The 13,133-nt window shown below is 37.2% G+C and overlaps 1 protein-coding gene across 1 annotated transcript in view; it reads right to left on the bottom strand.

The window, feature by feature from the left end:
- Positions 1 to 13,133, bottom strand: part of TPD52 (tumor protein D52) — a 132,855-nt gene that overhangs the window by 53,937 nt on the left and 65,785 nt on the right. The window contains exon 2 of the mRNA XM_069854297.1: positions 9,028 to 9,209. Within this exon, the coding sequence (XP_069710398.1) occupies positions 9,028 to 9,209 (182 nt within the window). The remainder of the gene's footprint in view (positions 1 to 9,027; positions 9,210 to 13,133) is intronic.

Here is a 13,133-nt window from a genome sequence, read left to right on the forward strand (position 1 = left end):
CTGCCAAATCATGAGTTTATAATTCTGGTTTCTGCAGTTCTTGACATCCAATACCCAAATTAGGGGAAAAGAGAATTAACCTACTTCATCTTTTATAGACAATATTCAAGCCTTTCAATGCAGTAATAAGTTGCCCAAGTGTTTTTTTCTATCGTGTACCTGTGGACATCCACACATGAGAAAAAGTGTGACTTAATGAGTATTTACAGACTTTGACACTGCCAAAAAAGCTCCAGGCCACCTACGGACTGCTTTGTTTTCCCAATACCTTTTACATAGCATATTCCACCTCCCATTTATCCTGATGTCCTGGGATGACAGAGCAGGCACAGAAATGTCACTGGTAAATGCTACTAGTTTTGGGTGGGGGGGTTTCCTCCAAAGGCCATCAAATTTCATAACTCTCTACTACTTTATACTAACGACAGAAGTCAGAAAAAATAAAGATGAAAAAGTGATTTGCAGGCTCACATGCACTGCTGTGGCTGTAATCCTAGGTCTATGCTGTATACTCCCTATCAAATATTGCACAGGGTGCCTCATTAATATGGATTAATTGTACTTTTGATAACCACCACCTGTCCCATGGTATTATTACATCCACTAAACTCTAAAGTATCTGTGATGAAAAAGTTACAGTATAGTCTACAGATTTTGGGTTCCAGGAACTCTGGAAGCAGAGTTTTGTGTATTACAAAACTACACAAAGCAAACACCTCCCATTTGTGGCTGAAAAAAACCACTGAAGAACGATATATAGTGGGTGGCAAAAACAGTCACAATTGTAAAGTAACCAAGCAAATAATAAGCTATGTCCATAGGGGATAAAAATGCTGTAATTTCCAAAATGCACGCTGCTATAAATAAGTTAGAGGTTATTTACTGAAGTACACAGATTAAGTTTGCAATCACACAGCTATTCTCCATGCCTGTTTTAAAAAAAAAAAAAAAGAAAGAAAGAGAGCTGAAATTGTTCAACAGCAGACAGAGTGGCACCGCGTGCATTGTTTGGGCTCCGAGCAATGGCGAATTGCACTATATCGAAGCTTTGTCGAAAAGGGAGTTCATGCCACCTCCTTGAATTTAGCCCTCTTCAATATAAACAATAAGGCTTCCTTTTCAAGTTGCAGTGTTGGTATGTGGGAACAGGACAACAAGATCAGTCCTGCTAACCATTTCTCCCTGGAATTTGGACAAAGTTTGAGACCAAAGGCTGACCAGAATGCCAAACCCCAAGTTTGCTGATGACTAGTACAAACCACCTTGATCCTCAGAGAATTTCAACACGACATTCTGGTAATTTTAATCACAGAAAAAGACTGCTTTTCACAGCGTGTAGACCAGCTCTCTCATTATGTTTTTGATGGAATAGATTCAGGAAAGTGTGTGTAGTGTGCATGCACCTTTTGTTTTATCCTTCAGCAAGTCTGGCGAGGTAAGATTTATTCAATAATTCAAAAGTAATATGATCTAAGTTCATCTTTGAAAACTCAGATGAATTTTTCCTTCCAATAAATAGGTGCTCGCCTGATAGATAGGAAAACTTGGAAGGTAAGGAGGGTGAAGAAGGAAGTATGAAGGTTGCATTGATTTCAGATAGCTATTTAGAATTACAAATATATTAGTCAGCAATACAGCATTGATGGAGGTAAGCCATTTAAAGCTACAGGCACAAAGGAAATAATTGTCATATACACTGACCAGATTCTCCCAGGTTGCTTACTTTTGCCACTGCTTTTTTTTGACAGACAAGAAATGTTTTCCGAGCAAAACAAAAAAAATGGGAGCCGATGACAAAAGAATAGAACAAATTTTGGTGAAAGGCCAGATAAGTGCTTATGTTGGCTAAATGAGATTATGTTAATAGCTGTTCTAGTAATTTATTTAATTTCTGATTTAATTATGTATAAATGAGCAAAAATTATTTACAAAACTTTCCAAAAGCATTATTAGAAGGATTGTACTGTATACTGCTGCAATATGGCCACCTCTAAAACATGGTGACTGGTTAAAAAAACACAAGAAAACTGCAAATTCTAGTAGTTTAGTGGGAAAACATTGGCTAGAAGGAGGCATACAAACATGTAGTATTGAATAGATATAATAATATAAAACTGTAATTAATTATGACTATAACTACATTATATTTATTTTTGAAATATATGTTAGCAATCAGTATTGGAAAAATAATACAGAGAACAAACCTGGAAAAGGTAAAAACAGTTCACAAAAGAGCATACAGATAAGGCAATGGCAGCAAAAACGATGGAAGGAATGAAGACAATGTATTCCCTTCAAGAGACTGGTTACACATTTTCTCCGTCTTCTTCTATGAGTTTTTCTATAGTGTGGTTACTACCCGAGAGACTTGTGAGAAAAAGACTGATCTGTTGGGAATGAAAACTACAACAGAAGGGAAGCAGCAAAGGAAGAAGCCTCTGATTTAACACCAGTGAGCTATTAGCAACAATTTGAACACATAAATAGAACGAGAAAATGCTGCTAGTATAGTTACTGTGTTCATCCTCCGCACTTATCAAAAGTGGGAGTTGAAAATTTTCCTCAATAGACTTTGAGTCTTTTCTAAGCAAGAACTACACCACGGAAAACAGAAGCAATTTTGCACACCAACCCAGCATGGTGTGCATTCTATCAGTACCTTCAACATGCATTATTAAAAAAAAAACAAAACAAAAGACTAAATTTCTGTGTGTTTTCAGTATCTTTTATATTACTTGTTTTTTTCTGCATCTGCACGAGTTTGAAAACTGTGCTTGCAAAACCATCATTTATTGTATCACTTGTTCTTTCTGCTGGTTAGCAATTTCCTTCTTTCCTCCCAAGAATTACACGAGGGATAGATGCTGTTTTGCTGGCAACAAACAGCAAGAAGGAAGTAGACCCCTATAAAAAAAAATATGTAAAACTAAAATAACCATTACTGCAGCACGAAATGTTTCCTTTGTGTATCACATTAATTACCTTTTTTTTACCATCAACATTCAAAGTTTGACATGAAAACTGTCAGATGTTCCAGGCTGTCAGGACAACACCATTTCAGTCAGCAGCAGTACAGGACAGGGAAGAAAGAGACTCTAAGAAAAACATCATTAAGTCTCTCCACTGCCACCAAATCTGTATCCTACAGGTGGCTCACACTGCTGCCCAGAGACTTTGCCCTCTGTCAGTCATAGACACCAAGTTAAGAGTGAATTTGATGCTTGGAACTCCTCTGGCAATGAAAGCGTGAAGGTCCTGGGGAAGGGAGTGGGGTGTTGGGTGAGTCTGCCAGGCCAGACTCTTCTCAGTTGCCTGGTATTTACTTGATTTTAAAGGAAAGAGTCAAAAAGGTTATGTCTTTAATATAGTCTCTCTAATCCTTTTCATATTAATCTTACACCATTATATGCACAACAATCAGGGAAACAAAGGCCCAGCAAGCAAAAGGCGAGTTTACCACACACCAACTTCTCCCCTTGTGCAAGTATCTTTGCCGCACACTGAGAGCAAGGTAGCTTACTCCTGCTTTGTGTAAGGTAGCTCATTCTGGTTCAAAGATGCACTAATTGTTCAAGAAGCATATTCACATGGCATCAGAACGGAGTAGCTAACTCCAAATTCACCCCCCAGCAAAGTGACTTTAATACACGAACTGGAAATAAACCAAATGATGTCTTACTGAAATCCTCCACCTGCAGAGCAGGTTCTCTCCATTCACCTCTGTTTCTTCAAAATTTGATTTTTTTATTATTATAAGATCTTTTAAATAGTTTCACCTATGATTATTTAAGATTATCTTAATAAAAAGAATGTGCTAGGGAAAAGTAACCCTTATTTACATTAACTAGACCAAAAAGATATATTATTTTTAATTGGATTCCATTTTGCCCTTATCTATAAAATATTTTAAAAATAGAACTAAAAGAAAAGAATTTAAAGTGTTCCCCAAATAAAATTCACCCTGGCAGGCATTCAAACAGCGTAAATATTTTTATACAATTTACAGAAACAGCAGTAGGTAATGTTTTATGATGCTCATTAAGTTGTCATGTTCTAAATCACAACCGGCATCAAATGATTTCTTCCTTTCTCTACTATTTCAGTTTGGCAAATATGCACTGTGTAAAAGGTGTCAAGTAAAATTGCCACAGGATATACTGGAAATCCCTGCACCAGCTGCATACTCAAACATAAAGGAAGTGTCTTTCTGATCCTACAGCCTGATAATACTGGAGTTGCTGGAGGGTTACAGCAGTCTTTGAAAATAAAGATTCATTACACTGGCATGGAGAGGTGCAGTTTAATCCTCTTTGGAAGCTGGTCCTGCAATCCTACATTTTAGAAAATTGCTGAAAGCCATTGTGCTTTTGATGGGAATTGGTCATTAACAGTACAGGTGCAGACCATGTAACAGGCAGCGTCAGCAAAACCCCTTCCCACATTTTCTGTTTCTTAGGAATTCCATCTGATAATGGCAGAAGCAGGTTGTAACAGCACTGTTTAGCTATGGATTAAGTTTTTGATAATTTGGAGATCTAACACAGACACTGTCCTCCTTAGGACTTCATTTCCTCTACATATCAAAATTAAAAAAAAAAAAGAAAAAAATAAACCACTTTCTTCCTATAGCTGAGAAGTTATTTTACCCTTACTCTCCTACAGACCCTTTCTCATTTGTATAAACTCTGGATGCTTCACAGTATTGCTATATGTTGTTGGCATTAAACAGAAATTTACATACTTGCATCCAAGTGTATCAAGAAATGTGCTTTTACCAATTACATATATATTAAACAAGTAGAGCTCATTAACTAAGACCTTGAAATCATAAAGGTAATAAACACTCCTCATACACAACAAAAATTCCAAATAACAAAATGCTGCTGATATTTATAATACATCCTTGTCTGACCCCAGTGAGATTTTACCAATATTATTGGTCTCTTAACTATGATGATGCATGCTTCCAACCTCAATACCATCAATGCAGATAATGAAATACATTTTTTGCAATCCTATGAAACAACTTTCCCAAAGACATTGGGAAAAAGAAAAACAATCATCAAAACCAAAAGAAAATAGCTAGCAGCTTCTTCAAATGCTTATTCAATTTAAATTTTGTATCATTTCTGTACTAAGATTTCTTTTACTTAAACTGTTTGTGTTTTGCTTGGTTTGGTTTCATTATTTCTTTTTAAAGGAAGGTATTTACTTTAGAAGAACTAATGGAAAAGTGCATTCAGGGAGCTACTTCAAATTTTCCAAGCAAGGGACACCTTTTTTTTGCAGTCGCTCTTTTACCCAAGAGAGTCTTGAGGGTGGAATCCTTTCTTAGGGCTACATGGTGGTAGCACTACAGGGTCTTTGGCTTGGCCATCCAAAGAAATCACAACTGTTAGGATCAGGACTGAGCAGTTTAAGAGAACAAGCTTTACAAACAAGAACTTCTTGTAGGATTTTGTTTCTTTTCAAGCAACTTCTAGCACTTTCAAAGAACAAAGGACATTATATAAGAAAAAGAAAAGAGTATTACAGTATCATGAAAGCAGTTAAGTTCCAGTGACAAAAAAAAAGCCAAACAGCCAAGGAAATATCAAACGCACATGTCCTCACTGAAATAACTCCTTACATAAATGGCAAGAGAAAGGTTTTTTTTTCCTTTAAAGATAATAAATAAGTGTTTTGGAGGAGGTGCCAAGTACCTGAAAAGACAATACAGTAAAACCAAAGATCAGCACCAAAATAAAGCTACTAGAAGAGCCAAGCTCTCAAGACTGACTTCATAATGATGGAATCATGAATTACTGTCTGAAGATTAAATCTGGTTCTTCTGCCCTGAACTGACAGACTTCAGGAAATCATTGGTTATCTGTAAATTAACATACCCATTCTTCTCCTTGGCACAAACAACAGACATTTTGCAAACAAACCAGTAACAGTTCTATTGATTACATGGACATACAACATGGTGATAAAGTCACTTTTCCCAGGAAGTGAATTAACAGAAATAACAGTAGTAAAGTCTTGGTGCAGCCACAATGTAAGCTGGTACATATCTACACTGCAAATTCTACTGAGTTACTTTCAAACTTTGGTAGAAGATAACTCTAGCACTAGATCGACCTTTAGTCTGGGGATCAAAAGCAGTTCAAAATAGAAGTCAGCATCCATTGAAAGACTCTAAGTCTTCACAATACTAAGAGGCCAGCATATGAAAAGATTTTATTTGTTTTGACAAGGCAAACTTTCCTCTGTAAATCAATGAGCTGTTGTCTTTACTATATAAGCACATCAAAGCCATTGTACAAGTAAAGGCATAGTCTTCCCACTACTTTTTAATAAGCAGGGAGATCCAAACTCAGCAGCACCTGAATGCTATTGATGACACACACAACTAGCTGAAATACTTTTTGTGTTTATTTTGGATTCTACTAGTACATCACACATTTCTTGTTACAAATCCCAGTTATAAGTTAACTGGTACAACTATGTTAATGTGACACAGCACCTTATGACAAGCTACAGGCTAAACAACAGAAGTTTGCCTATGTCTGCAATTTTTTGTAAATTCAGGTAAATTGTAGGAATTCCAATTCCAGAAACACAAATAATTGGAAAAGGCTTCAAGATTTCTTTAAATTATTTATTTTCTTATACAAATATTTTTATGTAGATGATTAGGTCCATATAGCATTTAATCACTTAAGAAGTCCAGAAACAAATTTGAGTTCCTGGACTGAACTGAGGACAAAGGGAATTTGAATCAGTCACCTACATCTCAAATGAATGCTTCAAGTCCATTAGACATACAGTACCTACACTACTACTTTCACTGCCACTACATTCTCAATATTGTTAAATCTACCTGTATTATTTTGTGAACTACTGCCTTTAGTTCCAAATTTTATTTCATTAAAAATGCCCAGGCTGTTAATTTCCCTCTCTCCACTCCCACTCAAAAGCAGTGAGAAGACAACCGACTCACACTGAAGTATCTGCTCACCAATAGTTTCCTTCAGATTAATTTCCCTCTGTACCACCACAATATGCACCAGAAGAAAAGACACACAGCATTCAGGGGCAGGGAAGGAGTGGAACGGCACTTCTCTGCCTGCATGCTTTTTTAGGAAGATGTATTTCATTACTTTCCCCCAATTTGTCTTGCCATCTAAGTATTCTAGAGCACCATGACAAAATGAGATATTAACATCACACAAGGAAACAGCAAGTGGTGGGCTCAGCATTCATAAGGTGAATGAAATGGAGTAAATGCGTTGAAGACAACACACAAAGTTGCCTGCTCCCCAAACTTAGCATGAAGCATGCAAACAAACATGGGACAAGGTAAAGGGGCTGCACTGGAAGCAAGGAAGGGGCATGAGTGCATGGAGTTTTGCTATGAATCACGTAAAGAGACAGCGGAGATAAACGGGTCAAAATTAGCAAGAAAGAACTGTTTGGGAATGTGGTAGCTGATGGCAGCCTTGGCTGCAATGACCATCTGTGACAGAGCTTAAACAATGAAGGAAAGTGAGAAAGGCAACTGGCAGAAAAGACTACTGGGTTTCAGGACAGTAGATTTATGTGGGGCAGGTAAGAATCTGTCCTGATGTGAAAAGGTGCCCAGAAGAGGCCACTGATCCATAAGGACAAACTCCCCAGAGCTCTAGAAGCATCCTTCTCAATTGTGCATGCGGAAGTCAAGCAGGCCTGACAGAAGGCTGGGTCAGCTGAACAGGCTGCTTCAACCTGAACTCTACCACAAAAACAAAATTAATGGTCATAGATTGAGATAAATATAGAAACACTCCTCAGGAAGAATGGGGTTGGGAAAAGCAAAGTTCATCTCGATTTAGAATTCTCAAGAGATGCAAAGAGCAACAAGGTCTTTACCACTACAGCAGCAGCAAAAGACTAAGAAAACCTTCCCCTGCTGCCAAATGTGACAGGCACAAAAGATTTGGTTTATCCTGAGCCATCAGTCATGTCTGCTTTTAAAGTGACAGCTGTCAAAGAAGGGAGTATACTAATACTCTGATAAAATACTAACACCGACTTGCACACAAATGTGTTGCTATTTCTACTGAATCTTTCTTTAAAAAAACCCAACTTTTTCAGAACTGTTTATCACAAAAACTGTATTTAATGTTTTAGACACGGTGATCTTGTAGATTAACAAAGATGCCTCTCCTCTCTGAAGGCAAAAAGAGGGAAAAGAGATGGACTAACATATTCTGATGTTACGAATTTGGCAACATGGTATTTTGCCCAAGTATTAAAACCTAAGTGTTAAAACAAGCAGAAGACAAATTAAATAGACAAGAGATCTTTGAATAATACATAGTCACAAGGTGCTAAAGACAGTTTAGAAAGCTTATAAGTGCTATTTCCATTAGAATTTTTTGCTTTCCTGTCTTTTAGCTCTTTAACTACTGCATTCCCCAGTACAAGTGTTCTAGTACCACTACAGTTGTCCTAGTTCAGGACACACAATAAAACTTGCCACCAAGATCTATATGAAATCTTCTTCTACAATATGGAATATTCTACTACTGATCATCTATTACAAACAGTATTATCACAAATAACGTGTGAACTCCCCAGTAAATTACTTCAGTTCTATCCATTAAGCATACAGTTCCTGTCTAAAGGGGCTTTCTATTTACAGTGGATTAAAGTTCCACATTCAAAAAACTCCCAAATATTTCAATAAACACTGATTGTTTTAACAGGTCAGATAACAATTTCCCCTTTCCTCAGGGACAAAATGCCAAGTAGCTTCCTTTGGTCACTGTAAGTTGGAAAAATGTACATAGCAATAATGCAGATTTGAAAAGGAATATGCATTCAAGACAATGATATCTGAGCTACGCAGCTTGGTTTGTGATCATGCTTTCATTCTGCAGAATGTCAACTTCCATCGTTTAAACCACAAAATTCCTACAAACTATCCAAGCTCGGTCCATTAGCTAAGCATTTCAGTATGTTGTTCACATATTAATCGCTTACCGTAAGTTTATTACTTACTTTCCATCTACTTCTGGTCTTTTGCACACACAGTGAAACTTGGCACCAAAATCTATATAAAGATCATCTTCTACAATATGGAATATTCGACCAATGACAATTTTATCTTTGGCAGGTCCCATCTGAATTAAGGGAGAGCGTCTCAACATGGATGCAAAGGATTCCGATTTCTCTATAGGAACCTACAGATAAACCACAAAAAAAAAATAAATTCACAAAACATTCCACCTGAAGGGGAATTAAAATTATAACATACCAAAAGACCTTATTCACTATATTATAAGTAAGGATTTCACATGTCTGGAGCATTTTTAGTAAGACATCTAATGGGCATCTGGTACATCTCTCCAACCCCAAACATTCTGCACATTAAAGATAAAGCTTTAATTAATTCAGTCACACAAAAATGAATAAATATATGATATTTAAATAATAAAAATAAAATAAAAATAATACTTAGCATCTCCTGAAAATATCTGCCAGTTCAACTATAGGTTAGGAAAGTTGATTAAAAGGTGCATTCTCAATATTAGGAGATACTCTTGCAAAGACCACCTCCCACCTCTTTGTTACCTCCTTGGTGAAAACCAAAACAGATTTAGTACCTTGCAGCTATTCATGCAACTATTTAATAATGAATAATGCTTAAAACTTTACAATAAAGAATAAGACCATTTTGCCAAATCAGCAAAAGCAGAAAGCATGCACAGCACTGATCCAACACATTAAAAAAACCTGAACCATCACTTCTCTCAGTTTTGACTCTACAATACTGAAGTAAATACTTTAATTCAGCAACTAAATAAACAAAATGCCAGTCTTTTCTCATAGAGCTTTGGGAAAATGGGAAAATGTAAATCCTCCTGCCCTTCTTCAGAGAGGCATCTCTGTTCTGTGATCCAAGAAAGCTGACTATCACAGGCTTCCCATTGTACACCAGATAAAAATACTCAGCAACATCAAAGTAAGACTCATCTTCACATATGTTTTCTCTCATATACTAAATTCAACCACCTTTGAAACACAATTAGTATGAAAAGCCTTCTTGCCAGTAATGGATGAAAAGGGAGATGCATTTTGGAAGCAATATGTGCCTGAAATGTGGAAGTGAATCTAAGGAAATCATTTTATAGATGGATAAACAGATTCACAAAAAGAGAGCCTATTAATTTTTCCCCTGCATTTAGCAGTAATTATCTAATAAAATAATTACTTCATGCAAGACTTCACAGTGTTTTCAAGACAGCAGAAGAACTAAACATACTAAATAAGCAGGCAATTAAAGGTTTAGAGCTTGTTGGCTTCAGCAACACGCCTTCCCACTGCCTATTTCAAGTAGATGCTGAAAATCCATCCATATTTTATATGAACAGAGATTAATGCCATCATTTTCCACTTGCACATTTGTTAACTTTTATTCTTGGGGAAGTCAGAGACAGTTTTGAATTCCAGCTCTGCTGGAAGGAACAAACAACAGGGGCTGTTCTGACACGACATAACCACAGGAACTATAAGCTAGAGATCTGACACCTGGTAAATCTGCTGCTTCAGAAACTGGGACTGTTAAATGTAGCATCCCAAGGACAAGGGCTGAACAAAGTGCAACACAGGCACACATGGATGCACACACACCACAAAAAGAAAGTATAAACCACAAACACAACAGTAGGATTTTATACAAGAAAGCTAATATCAGATAAGGTTTGAAACACAGGACTGCTGAATTTAACAATGCAGTCCAAGTTAAAATACATGAAAATTAATTGTACAAGATGCACTTGTAAGCACTCCAAGAATAAATGCAAAACAGTGGAAGCAATAGGAGAAAGTACTTAAATGAAATTTATCGTTTGAATTTGAGGCACAGCACCAATCTAAATGCAACTTTAATTCAATGCATAAGTCATAAGCTAAAAGTAAACATTTCAAAATCAACATCCCCTCAAAAAGAAAACATCCATGCAGGGGATTATAAATCAGTCCTCATACTGAAATACCTAACTGTATTAGGGGAAACTGAGGTACAACAAAGTGCAAAATTCAGTGGTCTTCCACTGAATTGCTCACTATTAACTCACTAGATTTTGTAGAATCATCCAGTTGCCTTCGAATTCAACTGCTTGCCCCTGTAAAGTAACAAACTTTTTCATATGTATTGTAATAAACACCATTTTCAAAGGTGATACAACTCAACTTAGTTATGCCTTGTCACTCAACCAAGTTACAGCAGTCATAGTCAACAAAACTCTGTGGTCAACTACTCTATCCATTGAGTCGATCGTTCACTTCTCTTCTTTCCTAACCAGCATTAACCCACTTCTCCATCCTTTGCTCCTGACCTAACCTGATTTGTTTGAGGAAGATGATACCAATGAACCATCCATAAAGTGATAGCAAGAATGCTCACAGCAGAGGATTTCCAGTGGACATTCAGTCTCTCAGATGGAGCAGCTGAGTGCTACAAACAAAATCAACTTTCCCAAGCAAGAGTTAACGTTATCAAGGGGAGATGCCTGCAGGATCTTCAAAATTACACACCACGTAGATACAGAGAGCAGTGAGTATGATACTTAAGAGACAGACACAAGCACAGTATCATCAACTGCCAGAGACGCTGGCATTTCTGAAACTGGTGTTTTGGAATAGATTATCCTTCCAAATACTTTAGCTGTTCCATCTATGAGACTAAACATCTGACAAAAATCTTTCTGGGGTCCTCCAAAAGCTCTGTTAAGTCCACTCCCTCCCACAGACAATTCCTGATCCCTTATGCCACTACTGAAACTTGTCCTAACCTGAAAAAGCCTGTTTCAGGAATATAACAAACAAAAGCTACTTTCTTTTAAGGACAGTTTTATGTTGGTCCAGTTTCCAAACTAGATCACCAAAGGAGTAAGCGAGTATCAGGATGAATAAACAAGAGTGTGAGAGTGCTCATAGACAAGGACAAAAATAAGAATTACTTGAAAGGGGCCTACAGGAAAGCTGGAGAGGGACTATTCATAAAGGCTTGTGGTGATAGGGGGAATGGGTATAAACTAGAGAGAGGCAGATTTAGACTAGACATTAGGAAGAATTAATTCACCATGAGAGTGGTGAGGCACTGGCACAGGTTGCCCAGGGAAGCTGTGGCTGCCCCATCCCTGGAGGTGTTCAAGGCCAGGTTGGATGGGGCCTTGCGCAGCCTGATCCAGTGGGAGGTGTCCCTGCTCATGGCAGCAGGGTTGGAACTAGATGATCTTTAAAGTACCTTCCAACCCAAACTATTCTATGATTCTATGATAATATGACAGCTACATCTTCATCCGAGAATATTTTCAGTTATCCTACACAGCAAAGCAAACTACTTATAAAATTGGTCTAGAGAAACAAAGAAACCCAAATACACAACAAAACAACACCAAAACCCACAAAGAAAAGCAGATGTTACCATTCGTACGTTAATGCATACCTACTCCACAGCTAAATTCAGGTCTGAGGTAAAGAGCAGCTTTGTTTTCACATTTCAATATCACGTGAGAAGGTTCGCCTATGGTTTGGATTAATTTAATGAATGTTAGCAGAATCAGATACTACATTAGATGATCCATTTCCAACAACTGAACTGCCTTTTCTTACAAGTAGATCATCTGGGAAAAGCCTGAGCTAGCAGAGAGGATCAAGAGAATTTCCCAGTTTGGTTTGAAGCCGGTATTCTTAAGCCATCTAGAAAGTGGCACTAATAACGACCATTGAACACACTAAACAACACTAAGCTTTTTTTAAGCAATAATACCATTCACAGTAAATTGCTTCATCTCTTGGCAATTACATTCATTAAATGGCATTCACCTCGTTGTTGCCTTCATACAATGGCACACAAAGTGGGCTTTCTACCCTAAAAAAAACTATTGCTAGTGAATTTTTTAACTCCACATCATGAGTATGGGCACACTAACATCCTATGGATTTCCAGGTTTTATCATCTAAAAACATCCATTCTACCTAATAGCATCCTTCTCCTTTATCTCCCTGGCAGTAAAAGATACAGACAGAAAATTCTCTTATGTACAAACCTGACAGTGAAATCATCTCTGCACACAACACACAAGTGCTACCTTTGCACA

This window comes from Phaenicophaeus curvirostris, chromosome 3 (genome assembly GCF_032191515.1).
Source record: "Phaenicophaeus curvirostris isolate KB17595 chromosome 3, BPBGC_Pcur_1.0, whole genome shotgun sequence".
Classification (NCBI taxonomy): Eukaryota; Metazoa; Chordata; class Aves; order Cuculiformes; family Cuculidae; genus Phaenicophaeus; species Phaenicophaeus curvirostris.